The 25797-nt window shown below is 37.4% G+C and overlaps 2 protein-coding genes across 3 annotated transcripts in view; one reads left to right on the forward strand and one right to left on the reverse strand.

Annotated features, from left to right (window-relative positions):
• Positions 1-25797, reverse strand: part of PAPLA1 (Phosphatidic Acid Phospholipase A1) — a 108733-nt gene that overhangs the window by 47812 nt on the left and 35124 nt on the right. The window lies entirely within an intron of this gene.
• The window catches only part of LOC142985454 (uncharacterized), a 57245-nt gene continuing 32808 nt past the window's right edge, over positions 1361-25797 (forward strand). For both annotated transcript variants that reach the window (XM_076133643.1, XM_076133644.1), the window contains exons 1-4: positions 1361-1541; positions 18789-19200; positions 20388-20508; positions 22406-22621. In XM_076133643.1, coding sequence (XP_075989758.1) covers positions 18826-19200; positions 20388-20508; positions 22406-22621 — 712 coding nt within the window. In that variant the 5' untranslated portion in view covers positions 1361-1541; positions 18789-18825. The remainder of the gene's footprint in view (positions 1542-18788; positions 19201-20387; positions 20509-22405; positions 22622-25797) is intronic.

Genomic DNA, 25797 nt, shown 5'->3' on the forward strand with positions numbered 1-25797 from the left:
TGGTGAATCTTTGGTACTTTTTGTTGGTGACTTTCAATGTAGGTGTAAAAAGAAACTTTAATGGTACCCCATACAATATTAGGTCGGAGAAAAAGTATTTTCGAATTATAGTATGTATGAACTTTGAAATGCTATTGAATAGATAAACTACTGCTAAATGTAACTCAGAAACCCGGGGTTTTAGTTGAGAACAGTTCTTGAAGGTATACTAAGTCCTCACTTGGACAGTTTAGTCGACTTAAATACTAACTCCTCCTTCATTATATTAGGTCGGGGAAATAGTCTTTTCGTATTAAAGTATGTATTAACTTGTAATAAAATCTTTTCTCTACACAAAAAAAGCTCGATATTTGGGCACCTCACGAGCTCACCGAAAGAAACCTAATGAACCGTGTACTCATTTGTGAATCTTGAAGCCAACGAGATTTTATTACAAGTTCATACATACTATAATGCGAAAAGACTTTTTCCCCGACCTAATAAAACTCTTCTGTTTAAGGTTCCGTATCCAAAAGGTAAAACAGGACTCTATTACTAAGCCTCTGCTATCTGTCTGTCCGTCTATAATGAACCAGGCTCATAAATCGTAATAGCTTTTTTTTTTTTTTAAATGTTGTCGGACAACTCACACACGGTCATTTGATTCCAAACTAAGCAGAGCTTGTACTATGACAACCAAATAACTGATAAACATACTTATATACTTCTAAATACATACTTATATAGATACATTAACATCCAGGCTCAGAACAAATACTCGTGCTCATCACACAAAGATTTGTCCCGGGTGGGATTCGAACCCACCACACGCGGCGCTACGGTTGTTGCGGCGAGGTGACCGCTTAAACCACTGCGCCAAACGTGCTAGGTCTGCAGAATTTAGAATTAGGAATTGCTCTTGTATCGCGGGAACTTTTACAAACATACAAACAACGAACACAAAGTACAACTAGACCCAAAACAACTATTTGTGGATCGCACAAATAATTGATCTGTGTGGGAATCGAACGCACGACCTCCTGACGCAATGGTAGCGGCGTGGCGACGTAAACCATTACGCCACGGAGGCAGACGTAGTTAGTAGAACATTCCTAATATCTCTTAAAACACAAAACCTATTATTCATAAACACACTATAAACCTATTTTAGGTAAACAATTAGTAGAGAATATATTATGTTTTTTCTTTTTCATTTCGCTAAGGAGTGAAAGAAACAAAACTCTTTATAAGCCATTCATCACTTCATATATTTTTATGAATAAGAGGGTTATTATCAACTATCAAATCTCTTCAGTAAACACACCACTACGACGTATACCGCGGGCTCGCTCGTGACAGTGCGGCACTGGCTCGCCCGCCGTCAGTCTGTGTGCTGCACTGACAGTGCGCGCTCGTGCCACAGTGACATAGTGCAGTGACGACATAGTTCATATAAACACCTGTTATATACTTGTATGTATGTATATATGTGTGATAGTGAGCTAATAGTGTTTGTGTGAGAAATTTTTACGAAAAATTTGGAGTGATTATTTTGAAATTCGGTTGGTATTACTTTGTAGAACTCTCTTGATTTATTTTGGTACTATTCTGTCGTGTTGTTTTCTTATTTAAGTATTAGTGTGTTAAAACAGTCATGTAATTATTAAATATTTTTGAAATTCCGATATTATCATACGTTCCCTAATGGAAAATAAGTATAACTGTGTTAGAAAAACAGTCATATAGTTATTAAATACTTTTGAAATTCCAATATTTTACGTTCCCCAATGGAAAAAAAGTGATTTTATATAGTAAAGTTAGTTAGTTGCTTTAGTAAACTTAGTAAAGTTACTTAGTTTTGCGTAGAAACGATTTCTCGGAGTAAACAGTTATCTTGCTTTTCCGTTTAAATTTTGTATTTTTTATTTCGTGTGTTAGAAATACAACTGTTAAATTCTTATTAAATATAATGCCCGTCCCGGCATTGCCTGGTTTTAAAAAGTTATTTTACATAAACTCTTTTTACACATAAACCTTCCTTTTCAATCATTCTATCTATTAAAAAACCAAATCAAAATTCGTTGCGTAGTTTTAAAGATATACGCTTACATAGGCACAAAAAATATTTATACAGTAAAAGGAATAAAGTGTTACAATAGCCAAAAGTATGCTTTATAAAGCTAAGATTGTTTATTAATGTAAAGTGGTCTGTTAACGCTCGAAATTCGTCAATACTTTGATGTATTTAAATTCATTATTTTCCTACATTCCCTCGTATGTGAAACTTAGTAATATCAAACCTAAAATTCTCCGTTTACGCAACATAAATAAATAAATTAATAAATATCATTGGACAACTCACACACGGTCATTTGATTCCAAACTAAGCAGAGCTTGTACTGTAACCAGATAACTGATAAACATACTTATATACTTCTAAATACATACTTATATAGATACATTGACAACCAGGCAAAATGAGGGATATAAAGATAACCAATACATATTAAAATAAAACTTATTATTAAAACTAAACACAAGAAAAGCTGAAATAGAATGCCTTAGAAAGACATACACAGATCATATCGGTGATGTCTTGCAAAAAGGTCAGGTGCTACTCGTAACCGGCGGTCCTGTATGACAACATGTATGTATGTGATAGCAAGGGAAGTTTGTAAGGATCGTACCAAGTGACGTTCTTTGATCTTCGCATATCACATAAGAGAGAATGGGTCAACATTTTCCCCGTTTTTGTAACATTTTTCACTTGTACTCTGCTCCTATTAGACGTAGCGTGATGATATATAGCCTATAGCCTTCCTCAATAAATGAGCTATCCAACAGTAAAATAATTGTTCAATTCGGACCAGTAGTTCCTGAGATAAGCGCGTTCAAACAAACAAACTCTTCAGCTTTATAATATTAGTGTTTCGAGATTCGTGTTATTTTTTTATATTATTTCTTACAAATATATCGATGCATGCAAACATTGGGATTCACATTTACCTGAATTAGTTTTCGATTACAGGTCAATAGCCTGTTATGGTCGAAATTTTAATTTCAAAAACCGCTTTGGTGGTCTTTTGGGGCATTTTATGGTAACTGACCCGGATTCCAGTTTAACCCTTATAGTGTACTTCTTCTTATCGTATGGTTAGTGGTCAACCTAGTGTCAAAGTTGTTCAAGCCGCCCGAAAGTCTTTGACATGGCTTAACGACTGTTATCTTAATTGACAACAACCGGGACCGACTTTAACGTGCCGTTTACCACAGAGAGGCTCAGTTCAAATACCACTATGCGGTCATCCATCTATAGAATGACCGCGCTAAGGTTTGCTTAACCTACAGATCGTTTACCGACCGGTGAGCTCAACTGGCTATGAGCGCCTCAATAATTTTATATTAGACCACCAAGTTAGTTAAAAAAACTTAAATTACTTAAAAAGAAGTATTTAATTACTAAGTTTGGCGCCTTTTAATTGTTATTTTAAACGTTTTATAATTGATTGACCTATTAATATGAGCTTTGAAGATAATCAACTTAATTACGTGTTTTGTTAATTATATTGATTTTAGTGTGAAACTAATTAAGAGTTCTTTATGGCGCAGTGGTTTAGGTCGCCACGCCGCTACCACTGCGTCGGGAGGTCGTGGATTCGATTGCCACACGGAACAATTTATTTGTGCGATCCACAATTTATTTCGGGTCTGGTTGTACTTTGTGTCCGTTGTTTGTATGTTTGTTAAAGTCCCCGCGACACAAGAGCAATTTGTTCGGTGAGCGCAACTCCGGGAATTAAACCCGGGACTTCGTGATCAGTCTTTGTTCACTACTGGTTCACAAAGGTACCCGGAACTTAAATAACGTTTAAACATTACATTTAAAATATATTTTTTGTGTTACACAAACAAACCAATCTTATTATAATGACAAAATAAATTGATTCGAGCGCAAAAGATATTATTAGACCGATTATGATGAAACTTTTGAGTTTTGATACAAGGAAAAGTCGTGTCAAGGTAAATACGTGAGCAATTATTAGGTTTTTTTCTACTAAAGTTATGAAAATTAGATTATTTTAATAGGTAAGTATATTGCTTAGAGTAATTTATATTGATTGTATAGTGGTTGGTGACTTAAGACAGAATTTTCATACAAACTTTCATCCCCTATTTTATCCCCTTGGGGGTAGAATTGATCAAAATCCTTTGTTAGCGGATGCCTACGTCATAACATCTACCTGCATGACAAATTTCAGCCCGATTCATCCAGTGGTTTGGGCTGTGCGTTTTGTTTGGAACGGAACCCTTCTCGCGCGAATCCAACTGGCAATTAGCCGGTTTTTTATATGAGTTTTAACGCTATTGAATAGATAAACTACCGCTAAATGTACCTCAGAAACCGGAGGTAAGTCTTTCGTGTTCATGTACTGTTTTACGGAGCCTGCTTGCTGCTATATTCACTCACATAAAGTTAAATCATCGTGAGGAAACCCTGCATGCCTAAAAATTTGTTTTATACATTTATTGAGGGCATGCAAAGTCCCCAACCCGCACTTGGCCAGCGTGGTGGACTCAAGGCCTAACCCCTCCCTCATTACGGGAGGAGACCCTTGCCCAGCAGTGGGACAGGAATGGGTTAAATTTATAATTTATTTATTAACGCGTACAATACTTCGTACTAGATTACGTGACTAAGGTCGCATACAAACAAATTTTGCTACCATTCTAACAGCCGAAATAATTGCGTTGAAAAAACGAATCCATTTATAAAAAAGCTGTTTGAAATCAATTTAATTGTTTGTAATAAAATGTTTTTTGCACTACAAGTTGTTACACAATACCGTATAACATATTATTATATTAGCTTAGCCTTTCCAAACTATGTTGGAGTCGGCTTCCAGTCTCACCGGATACAGCTGGATACCAGTGTTTTACATGCAGCGACTGTCTATCTGACCTCCACAACACAGTTACCTGGATTATAACACGATACCTCTCGGTAAGACTGGTTGTCAGACTTTCGAGCCTTTGACTACTGACAACGACAGTCAAAGATCTTCGAAAAAGACAGCCAGGAACCACAATTTAACTTGCCTTCCGGAACACGGAGGAACCCGATATGTATAAGATGGTCACCCATCCACAGAAAAACCTCGGCAAGCGTGGCTAACCTCGGAGATCGATCCGTGCGGCTGTTTTTAAAGAATACCATATTATGTTTGTTTTATATCGGAAGGGAAAAGAAGAACTGGCAACAAACTCCTTTATTTTAAACATTGTTACCACAAACCGGTCCCGCAACTGCGAACTCGTCGCCAAATTGTAATAATACAAACGGATTCTCGGAAATATATTTGTTTTGATGTGGGAATCGAACCCACGACCTCTCGACGCAATGGTAGCGGCGTGGCGACCTAAACCACTGCATCACGGAGGCAGTCGAAATCTTAATATAGAGGCTTCAACTATTATAAATAAATAAATATTATTGGACAATTCACACACGGTCATTTGATTCCAAACTAAGCAGAGCTTGTACTATAGTAACCAAATAACTGATAAACATACTTCTATACTTCTAAATACATACTTATATAGATAAATTAACATCCAGGTTCAGAATCAATACTCGTGCGCATCACACAACGATTTGTCCCGGGTGGGATTGAACGCGGCGCTACGGTTGATGCGGCGAGTTGACCGCTAAAACCACTGCGCCAAACGTGCAGTTAAAACGAGCATTAAACATAACCTTACTTTGCGTCGCGCAGTCGGGTAAAAACGCCTCAAGCTAAATTCTTCTTCTTATCGTATGGTTAGTGGTCAACCTAGTGTCAAAGTTGTTCAAGCCGCCCGAAGGCCTTTGACATGGCTTAACGACTGTTATATTAGTAGACAACAACCGGGACCGACATTTTACGTGCCTTCCGAAGCACGGAGACGCCCAGTTCAAATACCACTATGCGGTCACCCATCTATGGAATGACCGCGCCAACGGTTGTTTAACCCAAAGATCGTTTACCGACCGGTGAGCGCAACTGGCTATGGGCGCCTCTCAAACAAGGCAAACTTATGCCTGAAGCTAAATTATGACACTTCAATATTATATGGCAAGTGTGTACAAATATTATGACAGTAGTTAGCAGGTGCTATTTGTAACCGTGTTGTTTACCAACGACGGTAAACGATCTGCGAGTTAAGCAACCTTGGGTGCGGTCATTCTATAGATGGGTCGTGTAGTAGTATTTAAGCTGAGAGTCTCTGTCTTTTGGAGGACAAATTAAAAGTTGGTCTCGATTGTTGGCTATAAAGATAACAGTCGTTAAGTTATGTCAAAAGTAAGCAACCTTTTGCGCGGTAATTTTTAGATGGGTCGCATAGTAGTATAAGAGGTGAGCGTCTCTCTGCTTAGGAGGGCACGTTAAATGTCGGTCCCAGTTGAGTCCACCACGCTGGCCAAGTGCGGGTTGAGGACTTTGCATGCCCTCAATAAATGTATTAAACAAATTTTAGGCATGCAAGGTTTCATCACGATGTTTTCCTTCACCGTTAGAGCAAGTGATAATTATTTCTAATACACACATAACTTTGAAAAGTCATTGGTGTGTTGCCTCGGGTTCGAACCTGCAACCACTTGCATGGGAGATACCAATTTACAAACCACTCGGCTATCACTGCTTACTAAAAAAACCGGGCATTTGTTTCAACTAAGTTCTCGGACTATATTAAAACAGTAAATATAAAGATTAAGTTAAAACAGTATATTCCCAAGACACAAACACATCGTTCCCGGAACAGCATTTTAATGCATACGACCATTGTCCTTGAACAAATCATTTGTTATTCCACACACGAACAGACAGACAAAACGCTGATACAAATCTTATTTATATATATACTTTTGTAGAATTTCCTCATTCCCGATTTGTAGAAATAGTTTTGAGAAGGCACGTTAAATTGTGGGTCCCAAAGATCTTTGACAGTCGTTAACAGTAGTCAGAAGCTTGTAAGTCTGACAACCAGTCTTACCGAGGATTATCGTGTTATAACCCAGGTAACTGTGTTGTGGAGGTCCGATAGGCAGTCGCTCCATGTAAATACTGGTATTCAGCTGCATCCGATGAGACTGGAAGCCGACTACAACATAGTTGGAAGAAAGGCTAGACTGATATAAATATATAGGACATTCCGAGCTTGCTAAAAGCTCATCTATATTAATATTATAAAGCTGAAGAGTTTGTTTCTTTGTTTGAACGCGCTAATCTCAGGAACTACAAAAACGGGGAAAATTTTGACCCATTCTCTCGTATGCGACGCAAGCGAAGTTGCGCGGGTCTGCTAGGTTAGATATAAAAGCTTAGAATATCTATAGAAATAAATAGGAAAACCTTATGATGCAATAAAAATTTGCATTTTCCTGTAAACGTGTATAATCTTCACGTATTATCTTAAAGTTGTAATTAAAATATTATTTATCGTGCACAAATAAGTTATAAAATATACAATATTCTATTTAGATTAATCGATTCTAGGTACAAAATGTAGATTTATCCATACTAATATTATAAATGCGAAAGTAACTCTGTCTGTCTGTCTGTCTGTCTGTCTGCTACTCAATCACGCCTAAACTACTGAACCAATTTGCATGAAATTTGGTATGGAGATATTTTGATACCCGAGAAAGGACATAGGCTACTTTTTACCCCGAGAAAATGACGCATTTCCCGGGAAAATTGAGGTGGCGAATGAAGTCGCGAATATTCAATATTATAATGACACTGAATTAACAAAATTCCGTTGTCATGGCAACTGTTTTAATGGCGGATACGCCATAGCGCGATTTCGTTATATTAAGAGATATAAATAATTTTGAGAATATTTTTCGTGAAAAAAAAGAATATTTTATATCATCACGCACGACCAATAGGAGCAGAGGGACAGTAAAAAGTGTTACAAAAACGTGGAAAATTCTGACCCATTCTCTCTTATGTGACGCAAGCGAAGTTGCGCGGGTCAGCTAGTCTTAGATATAAATAAAAGCATAAATTAATAAAATAAAAATAAGTATGTATTTAGAAGTATATAAGTATGTTTTACTTTATAAGCATTACTGGCTGACCCGCGCAACTTCACTTGCGTCACATGAGAGATAATGGGTTATACTTTTCCCCGTTTTTGTAACATTTTTCACTGGTGCTCTGCTCCTACTGGCCGTAGCGTGATGATATATAGCCTATAGTCTTCCTCGATTAATAGGCTATCTAACACTGAAAGAATTTTTCAAATCGGACCAGTAGTTCCTGAGATTAGCGCGTTCAAACAAACAAACAAACTCTTCAGCTTTATAATATTAGTATAGATATACTGATATTATAAAGCTGAAGAGTTTGTTTGTTTGTTTGAACGCGCTAATCTCAGGAACTACTGGTCCGATTTGAAAAAATCTTTCAGTGTTAGATAGTCCATTTATCGAGGAAGGTTATAGGCTATATATCATTACGCTACGACCAATAGGAGCAGAGTAGCAATAAAAAATGTTACAAAAACGGGGAAAATTTTTGCCCATTCTCTCTTATGTGACGCAAGCGAAGTTGCGCGGGTCAGCTAGTATGTATATAAGTATGTATTTACAAGTATATAAGTATGTTTATCAGTTGGTTACAGTACATGCTCTGCTTAGTTTGGGATTAAATGATTGTGTATGAGTTGTCCAATAATGGTTTTTTTAATTATTAATAACTAATTGATAGTTCAATTCGACTTTAGTCGCTACCGTTGCGTCGAGAGGTCGTGGGTTTGATTTCCACACGTGGCGTAGTATAACAAAATGTTTAGATATGAATGAGGCAAGAAAAGTTTGTAAGGATCTTTCTAAGTGGCGTTCTTTGGACTCTGCCTACCCCCCTATGGGAAAACACGTGATATTACGTATGTATGTATTAGCAATCAAATGGTCAAAGGTTTGCCCTCAAAATCTTATTTTGGACCTCAAAGCTCAAATAATGCCTGACCTAGGAAGCGAACTACATACACTTAGCAGTCATGTCATGTTTCACGGTTATAACACAGATGATGTATTTAAGTATATAAGCTGTACATAATATATTCTAGTCACAGACCTCAGTGACGCATTTAACTTTGTAAATAGACCGGCTGATTTATTATTAGCCGGTCTGTTGTTTACTAAGTCTGTGGTTAGTAGTGTATACGAATGCAGATAGGGTCTCAGATTCGATTCCTGGTCAAAGCAATATTGGACTGTTAAATTGACCCTATTGATGTCCCATTACTGGGCAAGGGTCTTTTCCCGTCAAGGAGGGGTTAGGTATTGAGTTAACCACGTTGGCTAAGTGCGGGTTGGGGACTTTCTTATTTGTATTAGAATATTTTTCAAAAGTAGTCCGGGGTTTAGTTACGTGCAAAGTATATGCTAAGCTCGCCCCCTATAAAATAGGACTTATATTGTTAATTTGTTTTTGCCACCGTGGCGCAGTGGTTCAGGTCGCCGCATCGCTTTTTTTGCGATGGGGGGTCGTAGATTCGATTACCACACAGGACAATTATTTGTATGATCCACAAATAATCGTCCGGTTTTGCCGCGGTGACTTTTACAAACATACAAACAACGGACACAAAGCACAACCAGACCCGAAACAATTATTTGTACATCGCATAAATTGTTCCGTGTGGGAATCGAACCCACGACCTCCTGACGCAATGGCAGCAGCATGGCGACCTAAACCACTGCGCCACGGATACCTCGTAACTTTATAGTTTTCGCTTATTATATTAGTTAAGTCATGAATGACGCAATGTTATTTAGTAACATCTTAGCTTGTGTTACCGGTTCATTACCCGGTTAAGGTAACTTATAACGAGTTTGTAAACATTGCTAAAGTGTTAGTTTGTTGTTTATTTTAACTACTAGTTGGTAATCGCAAACTCGTAGGCATTTTAAGAAATTTTGCTTTAAAAAACTGATTACATTTTGCTTTAAAATCTGTTTTTTTTGAAGAAAAAATTCTCTATTTTCTGTATTGTGGCAAAAATATTAGCTAGACCTGATATTCGAGCTCAAAATCATAAGTTTTAAAGTCAAACCTTTTATAGGGGATGAATGTATGTGAGCAAACGCGCGGAGCTAATTTTCAGCTAAAAATGCATATTTGTGAACTTTCAGCAAACTACTGGATATTTGTAACAATTTTACGTAAAAATTAAGAACAAGAATATCTAATTTGTTAAACAGATAATTAATAGGATACTTTTACCCCGGGAAGTCATTACGCGCGGTAAAGTTGCGGGCAGAAGCGATAGTTAGGTATGTTTAAATTCAAAAGTTTGGATGAATGTTTGTTACTCTTTCACGAAAAAACTACTAAACAGAACTTACACAAATAATTTAATTAGCAAACAAGGTCCCCCAACGCGACGTATTTTTTATAATTCTTTATACATTCTTAGGTACTTTAAGATTAAGTTTCATTTATTTTTTAAAGGGAACAAGTTTTTGTGTTGGGAGTTCTATATTTATTAAATCAAAGATTATGTGTACTTTCACGGCACCTGTTTACAAATGGTGTTTGTAGGTTGTCTTCAAACAGGTTATGTTTATAGTATGTATTAAATAACTTAAGTTATGTGTGTAAATTAACATAGCATGCGAAACGTGAATGTTTATTTGTATGTCTTGTTTAAAACAAGTTGAAATTCAAGTGGAAAATTAGGTAGTGATCGGGAAGTCGTGGGTTCGTATCCTACTTGCACTATCGACAACTTGACGCAAGCCGAGATAACCAAGTGGAATAATACTTAAGGTATTGGGCTTGTGATCGGGAAGTCGCAGGTTCGTATCTTGCTTGCGCTATCGACATGAAGTTAAGGCAAGCCGAGTTAAGTCGACGGAATAAAACTAAAAATTGTAGAGAACTTAAATTAAACCAAGATAATCAATCTATTGATATATGTACTGACTGACTAATGGACAACGCACAGCCGAAACTACTGAGCGTACAAAGTTGTTTAGTATGAAAATTCCTTAGGAATTGTAGAGGAGCACTAAGAGAGAATATTTCGAAATTCTCTCCTGAAGGGAGTAAAATTCCACGCGGACTAAGCCGCAAGCGAAGAGCTAATTGGTAGTAAAGAGTAAATATATAGCCGTGATAGAGTTACAAAATAATCTGTCTTCTAGTAGTATAATAATAATTCGTAGCCTATTAATTAAGTCTTTAAAGCATATCAAGTCTTAAACAACTTTGTCACTAAATTTACCAGTAACGACAAATAAAAAGAAATTATAACTTTGAATTAAAGACTCCGATGGAAAAAGTTATGCTTTTACAAATGTACTAGCGGACCCGACATACGTTGTCCTGTCTACACGTCTTTAATTTGAAAATTTTAAACTTTTTTTAATAATCTAAACCATTCTCAGATCCCCTTGAACATACACAAAAAATTACATCATCGGTTCAGTCGTTTAAGAGAAGTTCAGTGACAGTGATTTGTACCACTCTTTATCCCAAACAAAAAAATACAACGGCTTACAATGTAAGCCGATTTTTTCTTCGTCGCATAACATCACCAAAATATACCCGTTCGTAAAAGCCGAGATAATAAACTACAACACATTATATTGCAAGGGAAAGCCGTTATATAATAACCCTTCATGTCAATGAACTCTTGATAACATCTTACGTAAAGGCAATTGACAAAAGTGCTTTTTTGTATTTTGTTTGTCTCAATTTGTTTAGTAGGCTTTACCTGTGGCTTTGTCTGCATCTATACTAATATTATAAAGCTGAAGAGTTTGTTTGTTTGTTTGAACGCGCTAATCTCCGGAACTACTGGTCCGATTTGAAAAAATCGTTCAGTGTTGGATAGCTCATTTATCGAGGAAGGTTAAAGGCTATATATCATCACGCTACAACCAATAGGAGCAGAGTACCATTGAAAAATGTTACAAAAATGGGTAAAATTTTGACCTATTCTCTCTTATGTGACGCAAGCGAAGTTGCGCGGGTCAGCTATAACTAATAACGTAGTAATAGCAAATCCATATATGATAATTTCTTGTTGGAACCGTCTAGTATAATATACTACTCATATGATAGTATTGATAAACCGTGCTTAGTTTGTTTCCCATTGTATAATTTAAGGAAAAAAAGGAGCTAATTTTTGACACTGGGTTAACAACTCATGCTAAATTTAATCACTATCGGTGTAGCGGTTTGGTCGTGACAGGACAACAGACAGACAGGCATTCGCATTTTTGAAAATAGTATGAATTTCGCTTTAATCTTAAAGCATGCAATAATTTTATTACAATCTGAGGGCCGTAATATAAAATGTCGAATTTTGGAGGTCTTTTATTGAATGGAAAACGGTAAGATTTCGAAATTTTATTTAAAATATGAAAGAGTGGAGATTATAAGGTACTTGGCTGGCCCGTTACTTTATTCATATGTTATTTTTAAGAATCAAAACATGGCATATCTATCTAGGACTTAAGGTGCATGTCTAGTTAAATCAAAACAAGTTTTTTTATCTTAACCCATTACTGTCTCACTGCAGAACAAGAGTCTCCAAGTGCGGGCTGGGGACTTTGCATGTCCTAAATAAATGTATTAAGTATTTACTTATTTACAAATTTTAGGCATTAAAGGTTTCCTCACGATGTTTTCCTTCACCGTTAGAGCAAGTGATAATTACTTCTAAAAAACCATATAACTTCGAAAAGTCATTGGTGTGTTGCCTCGGGTTCGAACCTGCAACCAATCGCGTCGGAGGTACCAACTTATATCACTCGGCTATCACATACACATATTATGAGAGTAATTCCCTTACTATCTAACAGTATGTAATGAACTTTAAATATTCGTTTGCCCAACATTACGTGTTGCATTAGTATGAAAGGCATCACCTTACGTAACGAGCCGATGCTGATTAGTAATTACGTTATCATAGTTACGTCTTATTTTACAACTACTGTTGTTTGAGTAGTTGAGTAAAAGTGACCTTAGAGTCTCCATACATACACATAACAAATGATGATTATTTCTAATACACACATCACTTGGAAACAGCATCGTTAGTAGCAGGTTGTTGTTAGAAAATTAAACCTTCGACCACTTGCGTGAAAGAATGCATATGGCTATCTCTCTAAGTCATCCTACATACTTATTTAAAACGCTTTTTTCCCATAGGGGTAAGTAGAGACTTGATTATCACTTGCTCTAACGGTGAAGGAAAAACATCGTGATGAATTTTGCATGCTTAAGTTTAATACAGTTATTGAGGGCATGCAAAGTCCTCAACCCGCACTTGGCCAGCGTGGTGGACTCAAGGCCTAACCCCCTCGTTGGGGAGAAGACCTTTGCCCAGCAGTGGGACAGTAATGGGTTAAAAAAGTAATTTCTGTCACGTTTTCAAGGCCTCGGTCTTGAAAAACTTTGACATTAGGCCACTAACCATACAATAAAATAGAATTTTCTTATAACATTGTTGGTTTGTCTATTTGTTGTCACTTTATAACCTTCAACTTGCAATAACAATCCTGCAAAGCGTTTCTATAACGTTGTGACACGCGAATGCGACCGGTTACCCGATTACGTAATTATTACACCTGCTATGACAAGATTGTAGCTTTGTTTTAGACGATAAATAAATAAATATCATTAGACAACTCACACACGGTCATTTGATTACAAACTAAGCAGAACTTGTAATGTAACCAAATATCAGCTTAGCCTTTCTTCCAACTATGTTGGAGACGGCTTCCAGCCTCACCGGATGCAGCTGAATACCAATGTTTTACATGGAGCGACTGCTTATCGGACCTCCACAAACTGACACAGTTACCTGGGTTATAACACGATACCCCTCGGTAAGACTGGTTGTCAGACTTTCAAGTTTTTGTCTGCTGTTAACGACTGTCAAAGATCTTCAAAAATGACAGGCGGGACCCAAAATTTAACGTGCCTTCCGAAACACAGAGGAATTCGATATGTATAAGATGGTCACTCATCCATAGAACAACCTCGCCAAGCGTGGCTTAACCTCAGAGATCGATCCGCGCGGCTATTGTTAACTAAGCCACGAGCTCCTTCTTTATATGTTTTTATACTCTGATTTTACGCGAAAACAGATAATCCAATGTTAATAAAACCTGTTTAACCCCCGGTTTCTGAGGTACATTTAACGGTAGTTTATTCATTCAATAGCGTTAAAACTCATATAAAAAAAACCGCTATTGAATAGATAAACTACCGCTCAATGTACTTAGATGCCGGGGGTAAATCAGTCTTGGGTGTAGAAAAATCTAGTCTTTAAGTAATTACGACTTCCGCTAGTTATAATAATCTATAAACAATTAAATACTCATAATAACGGCTTAAACAGTTTCCCGTTATAAAACCTTATCGAAAGGAAATATGCTTTTCCGCAAATAACTTGTTATTACCAATTTTTTATAGGTTGTTAATAAAAATTTATAATAACAAAATAGTATGTATGACAACATGTATGGATGTGAATGAAGTCCACCAAACTGACTAACTACGGGAAAAATAGGTTGCGTCTAAACTTAGCATATTAGACTACCAAGTACCCTATCCATACTAATATTATAAAGCTGAAAAGTTTGTTTGAACGCGCTAATCTCAGGATCAACTGATCCGGTTTGGAAAATTCTTTCAGTGTTAGATACCCTATTTATTGAGGAAGGCTATAGGCTATTTACATCACGCTACGACCAATAGGAGCAGAGTACCAGTTAAAAATGTTACAAAAACGGGGAAAATTGTGACCCATTCTCTCTTATGTGGGTCAGCTAATTTTATATATGTATTTAATATCACGCCTGTTATATATAAAGATGTGTGAAAAACCCCTCGTTTCGCTAAATTGCTAATGGATTTTGATCAATTTTACCCCCAAGAGGATAAAATAGGGGATGAAAGTTTGTATAAAAAGTCCTAAGTTACAAACCACGCGGGCGAACGAGCCACATTTGTCATAACACATTCTCGATATATAAGTGGTTATAAATATATAGTGAAGGTGTTATGTAATGCCATAACCGGTCTCTCGACGGACTCAAGGTCGTAGAAATTGTAAAACACCTATGTAATGTCAACGATTGTAAAATATTATATTGAGAGATCGATTGAGTTGTCGATGCTGTCAAATTATGAAGAATAAATTTAACCCATTAATGTCCCACTGCTGGGCAAGGGTCTCCTCTGAAACGAAGGACGGGTTAGATCTTGAGTCCACCACACTGGTAAAATGCGGGTTGGGGACTTTGAATACCTTCAAGAACTGTTCTAAAGAACTCTCAGACATGCATGGTTACATCACGATGCTTTCCTTCACCGTTGGAACAAGTGGTCATTATTTCTAATACACACATAACTTCGAAAAGTCAAATCTTTTCTCTACACAAAAAAGCTCGATATTTGGGTACCTCACGAGCTCACTGAAAGAAACCTAATGAACCGTGTACTCATTTGTGATTCTTGAAGCCAAGGAGATTTTATTACAAGTTCATACATACTATAATGCCAAAAGACTTTTTCCCCGACCTAAAATGTATATTACACTATACTCTTTACTAATGTGGACGAAGTTGCGAGTAACCCCTGGTTTCTGGTGTACATTTAGCGCTAGTTTATCTGTTCAATAGCGTTTATACTAAAAAAAAGCTATTGAATACGTAAACTACCGCTAAATGTACCTCAGAAACCAGGGGTAAGAGTTAGACAAAACGCTATTGATTAGATAAACTACCGCTAAATGTACCTCAGAAGTTAGTATAAAATAATCGTATGTAGAAGCACGTATGAATCGTGTTTCAAAACACACCGTCATCTCATCGAGGCAGGTGTTTAGATTCAAGATATGCAGGTAAAAAAGCGACATTTTATTGATCTCACACAAATGGTTCCGTATAAGTCGGGGAAAAAGTCTTTTCGCATTATAGTATGTATGAACTTGTAATAAAATCTCTTTGGCTTCAAGAATCACAAATGAGTACACGGTTCATTAGATTTCTTTCAGTGAGCTCGTGAGGTACCCAAATATCGAGCTTATTTGTGTAGAGAAAAGATTTTATTACAAGTTCATACATACTTCAATGCGAAAAAATTTTTCCCCGACCTAATATTATCTCGAAATGGCTCGAGTACCTATAGTATACTCGAGCCATTTCAAACGTGCGAACTAACCAGTTTCTGAGGTACATTTAGCGGTAGTTTATCTATCCAATTGCGTGTTTGTATAAGTTTAAATTGTGATTTACAATTTTGAAGCTGTATATGAGCGAAGACAAAACACTGTATTACTAATCAGAGCTTACACGATTTTTATTATACTCAGGCCGTTCAAGTTCTTATCGTATGGTGGTCAACCTAGTGTCAAAGTTGTTCAAGCCCGAAGGCCTTTGACGTGACTTAACGACTGTTATCTTAATTAACAATAACCGGGACCGAATTTTTACATGTCTTCCGAAGCACGAAGACGCTCAGTTCAAATACCACTATGCGGTCACCCATCCATGGAATGACCGTGTCAAGGTTTGGTTAACCCACAGATAGTTTACCGACCGGTGAGCACAACATGCCTGTTATGACTCAAATATAATACGACATAAATGCAAGGTTTTTTTCCTCAGCGCAAGGGCCCCTAAAATAAAGCGGGTCCCCAAAAAACCGGGCACAACATGCTGACATAATGGGCAGTGAGTCATCGCCTTTGGGGCACACATTACCGCATAAGAGACCTTACACGCCAACCTATACTTAGCATTATTATTACACCTATTAAAAATATTTGGAAAATAATACTTTTTGAATTTGAAAAAACAAATTAGGCAGTATAAAGAAATTCTTTTTTTAAAGACACCTCCCGCACTAAGAATTGCTCTTGTGTCGCGTTGACTTTTACAAACATACAAACAACGGACATAAATTACAACCAGACCGTAAACCATTTTTAGTGGATTGCTCCAATAACTATTCCGTGTGGGAATCAAACCCACGACTTCCCGATACGCAATGGTAGCGGCTTGGCCACCTAAACCACTGCGCTACGGAGGCAGATTATTCCGTCGTTAGTCTTGTGCGATCCACAAATAATTGTTTCGGGTCTGGTTGTACTTTGTGTCCGTTGTTTGTATGTTTGTAAAAGTCCCCGCAACACTAGAGCAATTCTTAGTGCGGGAGTTGTCTTTTTTAGAAACATTGCGAAAAATACCACTGGGCAGCTGACTATTTGTTTTTGTTTTATCGTATGGTTAGTGGTCAACCTAGTGTCAAAGTTGTTCAAGCCGCCCAGGCCTTGGAAAGGCTTAAGCTTACTACAAAGACATTGTAATCGGGTTTTACCACTATTTAATCATTCACAACACACATTGTGGTCTACAAACCATGACATTGAACTTACAATTAAATACAAAAGTATATTTCATTCATTGTATAAGGAAAATGTAGTACTATAATATTGAACAAGGTTATACCCTTCTCTCGGTTCGGGACAAAAGTTCAGCAGTGGGACGGTAATGAATCAAATCTGTACTATCATATTCTTCCTCCGATAGTGGATCTTACGAATAGACATCTGTTAGTGGATAAATTTAGCGTGTGACGTCGGTAATTGGTAAATTTACGAAAATCTAGGTGTAAAATTATATGATCTATCTCCCGTTGAGTATCCTGCGTTTATAAACTTTTTAGTAAATTGATAAACTTACGGATCTTGTTATTTTCCGGTGACATATTATTATATATTTATGGAATCAGCAAATAAAGGTGCACCATATTTTTATATTTCTCTATATATCGCTCCGTGACAGTTTTGGCTTAGCGAAATAAAGCACTTCTGTATGTGCTTTTACACTTTTTTGAAGACTAAAATATTTTTCCTCCGTTTCTGTTTCTTTTTAGATGCGTCTTTTCAACTATCGGGGGCAGTAGTAATTTCTTTACGCAGGCAAAATTTTATTCATATAAAATTACATACATTAATTAAATCACGCTTTTTCTCCATAAACCTACCTCTACAGACACTAAAGAACGTCACTTGATACGATCCTTTTAAACTTCCCTTGCTTCATTCTCATACATACATGTTGTCATGTAGGTTCCCTTTCGATAAAAAAAAGCTTGGTTCACCACAAATTGTACTTAAAATTTACCCCGAAAACCGCGCATTATCTGGTATTAAAGCCTAATTACTTTTGATCACGAAATTTATTGCAATCATTGCGTATGAGATGAGTGTCTCTCAATTATGTTAGATTGAGCTGGTTCATGAAATGTTTAGGGTCAAAATTACTTAAAAAAAAATATATGTGCCCTTTTTTAAGATAATTTCTTTACTACATAATATAATACATAAAACCTGCTACATCTGTTGCCTCTCATCTGTACCATAAAAATCCTTGCACGCTTGAAAATATTTTAAAATTGAGCTCGCCCGCAACTTCGTCCGCGTTCTTTCCGTGTAAATCCCGATTCCTCGGCAACTACGGTATAATGTGCCTATGTGTTACTCTGGGTCTTCAGCTACCTACATACCAAATTTCATCGTAATCGATTCAGTAGTATTTGCGTGATAGAGTAACAAACATCATGAGTGTGACTTTCGCATTTATAATATTAGTAGGATAGTTTTTGATTAATGCAAAGTCTCCAACCCTCGCTTGGGATTCAAGGCTTAACCCTTCTTATTGTCAGAGAAGACCATTGCCCAGCAGTGGGACAATAATACTACTGATTTACTAATAAGTAATTTTCTCTTTCCAGATAGGAACCACCAGCAAAAAATGTTATAGACTTCAAAATGGCAAAACTATACACAATATTATTCCTCGGTCTACTTGCAACGGTCTACTGCGAAGAATTCAGTTCAGAAGACGCGAGAAACCAAGAAGAAAGCGAAGAAATAGACCACACAACACATTTCGAGGACGAAGAAGAATATACCACTACTACAGCAAATTATGATGATGAAAAAGTGGAGTACAGAAGAGACGAAGGTGCGAATGAAACGGAAGATGATGATAAAGGGATTAGAGAGAGACAGAATACATTTGATAGATATGACAGTGTTGAGAATAGCACGGATGAGGTCGTTGATTCTACAGTGTCTAGTCTGAACAATGATGTTTTGATAGCACAAAGCAATTTCACTAATAATATTGATTTTGTTGCTAAGGTACGTGTGTTTTGATTATGTTTAGGTTTAAGGTCGTATTTAGCTAGAATAACGCTTTAGAGACTAATTTTAGAAGCCAAGTTAATTCGACTGGTAAAGTGGTTAAGGTTGCCACGCCACTGCCATCGTCGTGGGTTCGATTCCCACACGGAACAATTATTAAGTACAATTCAAAAAAATCCCTGATGTGTGAGGAGTTGTTTTTAAAAAAGTAATGAAAATAGCACTTTCGAGAAATCTTGTAGTCCCTGTGTTTTTGTTATTTATTTGGTTCCTCCTAAAACATATAACCTTTTTATCTACACATTTTTAATCACTAACCAAATTGAAGCTGTGCATAAAATTAGCCAGAAATCATCCAATTAGCTACAAATCATCTGCCTAATACAATAACAGCCTAATAGACCTACAAATGATACAAATACCAGCCAATGTTTATTAAATACATTGTTATAGTCTACTGTAACAATGACCTACTGTGTGTCTTGACAACACGACAGTGAATAACATTCACAATAGGGTTCAACTGCCTCTGTGGCGCGGTCGGTAGTATATGCGGCTGCCGTGCGAGAGGTCTCGGGTTCGAATCCTGGGTCGGGCCAAAAAGTCTTTACTGAGATTTTCTGTTAAGAATTTCTTAGAGATTGCCCGGAGTTGGGAATTTGAGGTCGAAGACCTCCGTGCCTTGGCACGTAAAGCCGTCGGTCCTGCGCCTGACCTCTCACTGTTCGTGACGGTTATCCGTCCTACCAGACTATGAGAGTGATGGAATAGAGAGTGTACCTGTGTATTGTGCACACACTTGGACACTATAAACAAAGTCCTGCACAGATGGCCAGTTTCAATGAAACTGACCGCCGTAGCCGTATATCGGCTAGGAGGACATTAAAGGGTTCATATTTTTAGTTATTACTGTCCCAATTCAATTAGACAGCCACTTTGGCACAGTGGTTTAGGTCGCCACGCCGCTACCATTGCGTCGGAAAGCCGTGGGTTCTATTCCCACATAGATCAATTTATTTGTGCGATCCACATATAATTGTTTCGCGTCTGGTGTGGTGGACTAGAGGCCTAACTTCCCCCCTTTATTTTGGGAGGAGACTCTTCTCCAGCATTGAAACAACAATTGATAAATTTTACATTTAATGTTTTCCTAAAAATAATAGTTTTTTGTAAATCCATTACAGACAGAAACCATTCCAGTACAAACTACTACAAGGGTCTTTGAAGAGGAACAGATACCGAGGGTCCAGGACTCCAAGGAGGAGGTGGAGACACCAGGACCTAGGATACCTAAGTCTGATAATGGTGAGTAGAGAAATACACATTTTTACTAGCTGACCCGGCAAACGTTGTTTTTGCCATATATTAGGTCGGGGAAAAAGTCTTTTCGCATTATAGTATGTACGAACCTGTAATAAAATCTTTTCTCTACACAATTAGCTCGATATTTGGATACCTCATGAGCTCACTGAGAGAAACCTAATGAACCGTGTACTCATATAAGATTACATCACGCTTGTTATACCCAAAGATTTATACATTTCAAGACCATAGTCAGTTGCGCTCACCGGTCGGTAAACGATACCGTGTAATGGTATTTGTACTGGGCGTCTCCGTGCTTCGGAGGGCACGTAAAAAGTCGGTCCCGGTTGTTGTCTATTAAGATAACAGTCGTTAAGCCACGTCAAATGCCTTTCGCACGGCTTGAACAACTTTGACACTAGGTTGAACACTAACCATACGATAAGTAAATAAAAATCGCAATTATGCAACTCGGTACTTAATTTGCTGTATCCAAAAATTACGAAGTACAGACATGTCGGCAACACTTTTAATTAGCCATTTATAAACGAGGAGAAAGTTTACGTGACAAAGGAAACAATGTTAAATGAACGAAACAACAAATAGTAATGTCCTCCTAGCCGATATACGGCTATGGCGGTCAGTTTCATTGAAACTGGCCATCTGTCAGGACTTTGTTTATTGTGTCCAAGTACTCCAAGTGTGTGCACAATACACAGGTACACTCTCTATTCCATCACTCTCATAGTTTGGTGGGACGGATAACCGACACGACCAGTGAGAGGTCAGGCGCAGGACCGACGGCTTTACGTGCTCTTCGAGGCACGGAGGTCTTCGACCTCAACTTCCTAACTCCGGGCAATCTCTAAGAAATTCTTAACAGAAAATCTCATAAAAGTCTTTTTGGCCCGACCCAGAATTCGAACCCGAGACCTCTCGCACGGCAGCCGCATATACTACTGACCGCGACACAGAGGCAGTTTGAGTTACAACAAATAGTACTATTTGTAAAAAGACTACGGTCACGACCAGTGTAAACTGCGCCGAAACGTCAGCCATTTTTTGTTATACCTTTATGTATCCCACGGCTGGGAAAAGGCATTCCTTTTCTTCCAAATCTATCAGTCCTGTGGGTATCAGTGTATGGACCCTGCCATGATAGGCTTGGAAATGCCTCATCATCATTAAGTGAAGTGCGTCGTGGTCGGTAAATTTATGTTCAACTAGCTGACCCGCGCAACTTCGCTTGCGTCACATAAGAGAGAACAGGTCATAATTTTCCCCGTTTTTGTAACATTTTTCACTGGTACTCTGCTACTATTGGTCGTAGCGTGATGATATATAGCCTATAGCCTTCTTCGATAAATGGACTATCTAACACTGAAATAATTTTTCAAATCGGACCAGTAGTTCCCGAGATTAGCGCGTTCAAACAAACAAACTCTTCAGCTTTATAATATTAGTATAGATATATAGCCTATAGCCTGCCTCGATAAATGGGCTATCTAATACTGAAAGAATTTTTCAAATCGAACCAGTAGTTCCCGAGATTAGCGCGTTCAAACAAACAAACAAACTCTTCAGCTTTATAATATTAGTATAGATCCAAATAGTTAACCCTTGACCCAGTCATTTTATAGGTGAGTGACTGCATAGTGGTATTTGAACTGAGCGTCTAAGTGCTTCGGATGGTAAAAAGACGGTCCCAGTTGTTATTCACTAAGACAGCAGCCGCTTAGCCATGTCAAAGGCTTTTCGGGCGGCTTAAACATCTTTGACACCACTAACTATACGATAAAATAAAACGGAAAAAAGAAAAAAAAAAAAAAAAAAAAAAAAAATAACCATACGATATAGCAACAAAAATAGCTACTTATACTAACACCACCTTCTTTTCCAGACCCAGAACGGCTCTACCCCCACGTGCTAAGCCCTCCCCAGTCCACTCGCTCCATCGTCCGCGGCTGGCTCGAAGACACCTGGATAAGGTCTCCTATAGGCATCCTCGTACCGCTGCGAGCATCAGCTCTGAACAGAGCGCTAGCCGTCTGGACTGATCTAAACAGCAGCGCTTTGAATCTGTCTGGAGTGTGTCTGATGGGGTATGACGAAAATGGTAAGCAATTTCATTTATTATTTACTAGCTGACCCGGTGAACTTTGTACCGCCTTAGTAACCACGTTTCCGAACAAACGATGCTCTTTCAATATAGTCTATAACTGTTAATAACATTGACATTCGTTACGCGCGTTTTTTTTAATATGCAAAATTAAATGTCTATTTTTTTATATTTCTGAGAGATTTTCGTAAGAACCTTCTCCTAATAATAACAAATACAACACAAAAAGAATTAGTAAAATCGGTCTAGCCATTCACGCGTGATGCCGTGACGGTGACGTGACGTGACGTGGGTTTCATTTTTATATATATAGATAGATAGATTAGTTAGCAATATCTTAATATTACTTAAAAAAGACTAATAGCACTTGGCTCGAACCGGGAATCAAATCTGAGATCTTTGGGTATCCCACTGATCAACAGTGGTATACCCAAAAACAGACCAATATCATTTTGGCGAAGTGAAGCGTGATTTAATTAAAAAATAACGAAATTCTTTATGAATCTCCTTAGCAGGGTTTTACCCAGATTATTGTTTTTCCCCATGTCTCAAGTAATCATTATTGATGTCAAGTAATATTAAATATAGATTTATTTATATTACGTTCGAGTGCCATAAAAAACTTGAACGGATCTTGTGACGTCCTTCAAAATATTGTGTTTGAGCAAAATAAATTAGTGTTATATTGTAAATCTAATATACATATAAATGAAAATTTAAATATATATTAATATCCCACTGCTGGGCAAGGGTCTCGGTCTCTTCGTTTTGAATTTATACATATTAAACTATTCCGTTACTGACTGACTGATGGACAACGCACAGTCGAAACTACTGAGCGTACAAACTTGACATTTGATATGAACATTCCTTAGTAAGTGTAGAGGAGCACTATTGCCCGGTTTCTGAGGCACATTTAGCTATGAGCTTAAACGCTATTGAATAGATAAACTACCGCTAAATGTACCTCAAAAACCGGGGAGTAAGAGAGGAATCTTGGAGATTCCCCTCCCCTTCACGGAATGGGTAAAAAGGGGGAATGTGCGGGAAGTACAATTTCATACGATGAGCACCAACACTAATTCAAGACTTTTTCCTATAGAGGTTGGTGGGGGCCAAAGAACGTCACTTGCTACGATCGATTCAAACTTCCCTTGCTTCATTCACATCCATACATCTTGCAAACTGCCGGTTACGAGAATCTGATCTTTTACAAGACATTACCGATATGATGTGTATGTATTTCTTTGACTGCCTCCGTGGCGTAGTGGTTTAGATCACTACGCTACCATTGCGTTGGGAGGTCGTGGGTTCGATTGCCACACGGCACAATTGTCCGTTGTTTGTATGTTTATGAAAGTCCCCGCGACACAAGAGCAATTTCTTAGTGCGGGAGTTGTCTTTAAAAAGTTCGAATTTATAACAAACTGCCTTCTGATCTTCGCAAACCAATTAACAATATAAATTATCATCTAATTATACAAAAAAAACAATAGATCGATAACTAGCTAGTGTAATTATGTTCAATGGTCACGTATCAAGGACTTATTATTGTCCTGTCAATTACTTCCGGGTTCGATGCAGGGCCGTGACTTTTATATAGTCCATAGTACAAATTTTGCAATAAAATTTATGTTTTTGTGGTTAAATGTAGCAATATATAACGGTTTTTTAAAGACACCCGTATTTAGTTTTGCTCTCATGTCGCGTAGACTTTTACAAACATACAAACAACGGACACAAAGTACAATCACACGAAACGACTATTTGTGAATCGCATAAATATCTGTTCCCTGAGATAATCGAATGACCTCCCGAAGGTAGCTGCGTGGTGACTACTTTAACATTTGAGTCACAGGAGCCGCATATATTCAAGCGTTTTTTAATATTAGACTTGAAAAATTTACCTTAACTCCTAGAGAAAAGTAGTTCAAAATTCTTACCTGTAACAAAAGAAAACAATTATTAATTAGTATACAAAAGAAATGTTAAAGAACTCAGTATTAAATCTTATCTCCTGGCCTATATTCGGCTGCCGCGGCCATTTTAATCAAAACCAGCCAACAGTGTAGTACTTTCTTTATAGTGTTGTGTGTACAATACACAGGTACACTCTCTATTACATCACTCTCATAGTGCGGTGAGACGGTACACACGACCAGAGAGAGGTCAGGCGCAGAACCGACGGCTTAACGTGCTCTCTGAAGCACGGAGGTCTACGACATCAACTAAGTACGGGCAATTATTGAGAAATTCTTAACAGAAAAATTCATGCAAACCTCAAACTTTAGTCCAAGACCTATGTACAGTCACAAAATGCAGTTCAAATAATAAGAGCTTATACGACGTTTATTAGCCTTCTACTTCTCATCATCAAAAAAATTACGTTTAAAACAAATAGATCGACTTGGTCATCGCATGAATACACAAATTCGCCATTAACATTTCAGGAGCATTAAACTTCTCGTCGTGCTGTGTAGTGTGATACATACTAATAATCAAATCATGCGATGGCCAGGTCGGTCCATTTGTTTTAAACGTATTTTTTTTACAGACAGAAGGTCCTTTAAGTAGTGACTAAATAGATTAATCGACTTGGTATTATATAGATCTCACAACTTTTTACGGCAGATAGACCGAGCTGCGAGACTTGAGGTTATTACAGAATGTTTTTGATGGCATAAAACTAAAACGAAACAGTCAAAACAGCATTCAAACATGAAAATTCTTCAGAACTTCTGAACAAAATTCACTCGCAACTCGAACAATATCACGCAGATATAATTTTACATACATACGTGTGTATTTCGCCACAGTTATTGTTATTTAAATGTACATTATATTATACAATAACATACATTTGTTTCTGAGTCTGAAATGTACGTCTGCGTTAAATTTTAGAGGTTATTCACCAATGTCAAGTGTAAAGGCAACTTAGAGCCTTGGTATGATTTATATAGATTACTAGCTTTTACCCGCGACTTCGTCCGCCATTTTCCCTTGGGAATGCGTAATTTTCCCGGATTAAGTAGCCTATGTCCTTTCTCGAGTATCAAAATATCTCCATACCACATTTCATCGTAATCGGTTCAGTAGTATTTGCGTGAAAGAGTTACAGACGTCCATACATACATACATACATTCTCACAAACTTTCGCATTAATAATATTAGT

This window comes from Anticarsia gemmatalis, chromosome 30 (assembly GCF_050436995.1).
Source record: "Anticarsia gemmatalis isolate Benzon Research Colony breed Stoneville strain chromosome 30, ilAntGemm2 primary, whole genome shotgun sequence".
Lineage (NCBI taxonomy): Eukaryota > Metazoa > Arthropoda > Insecta > Lepidoptera > Erebidae > Anticarsia > Anticarsia gemmatalis.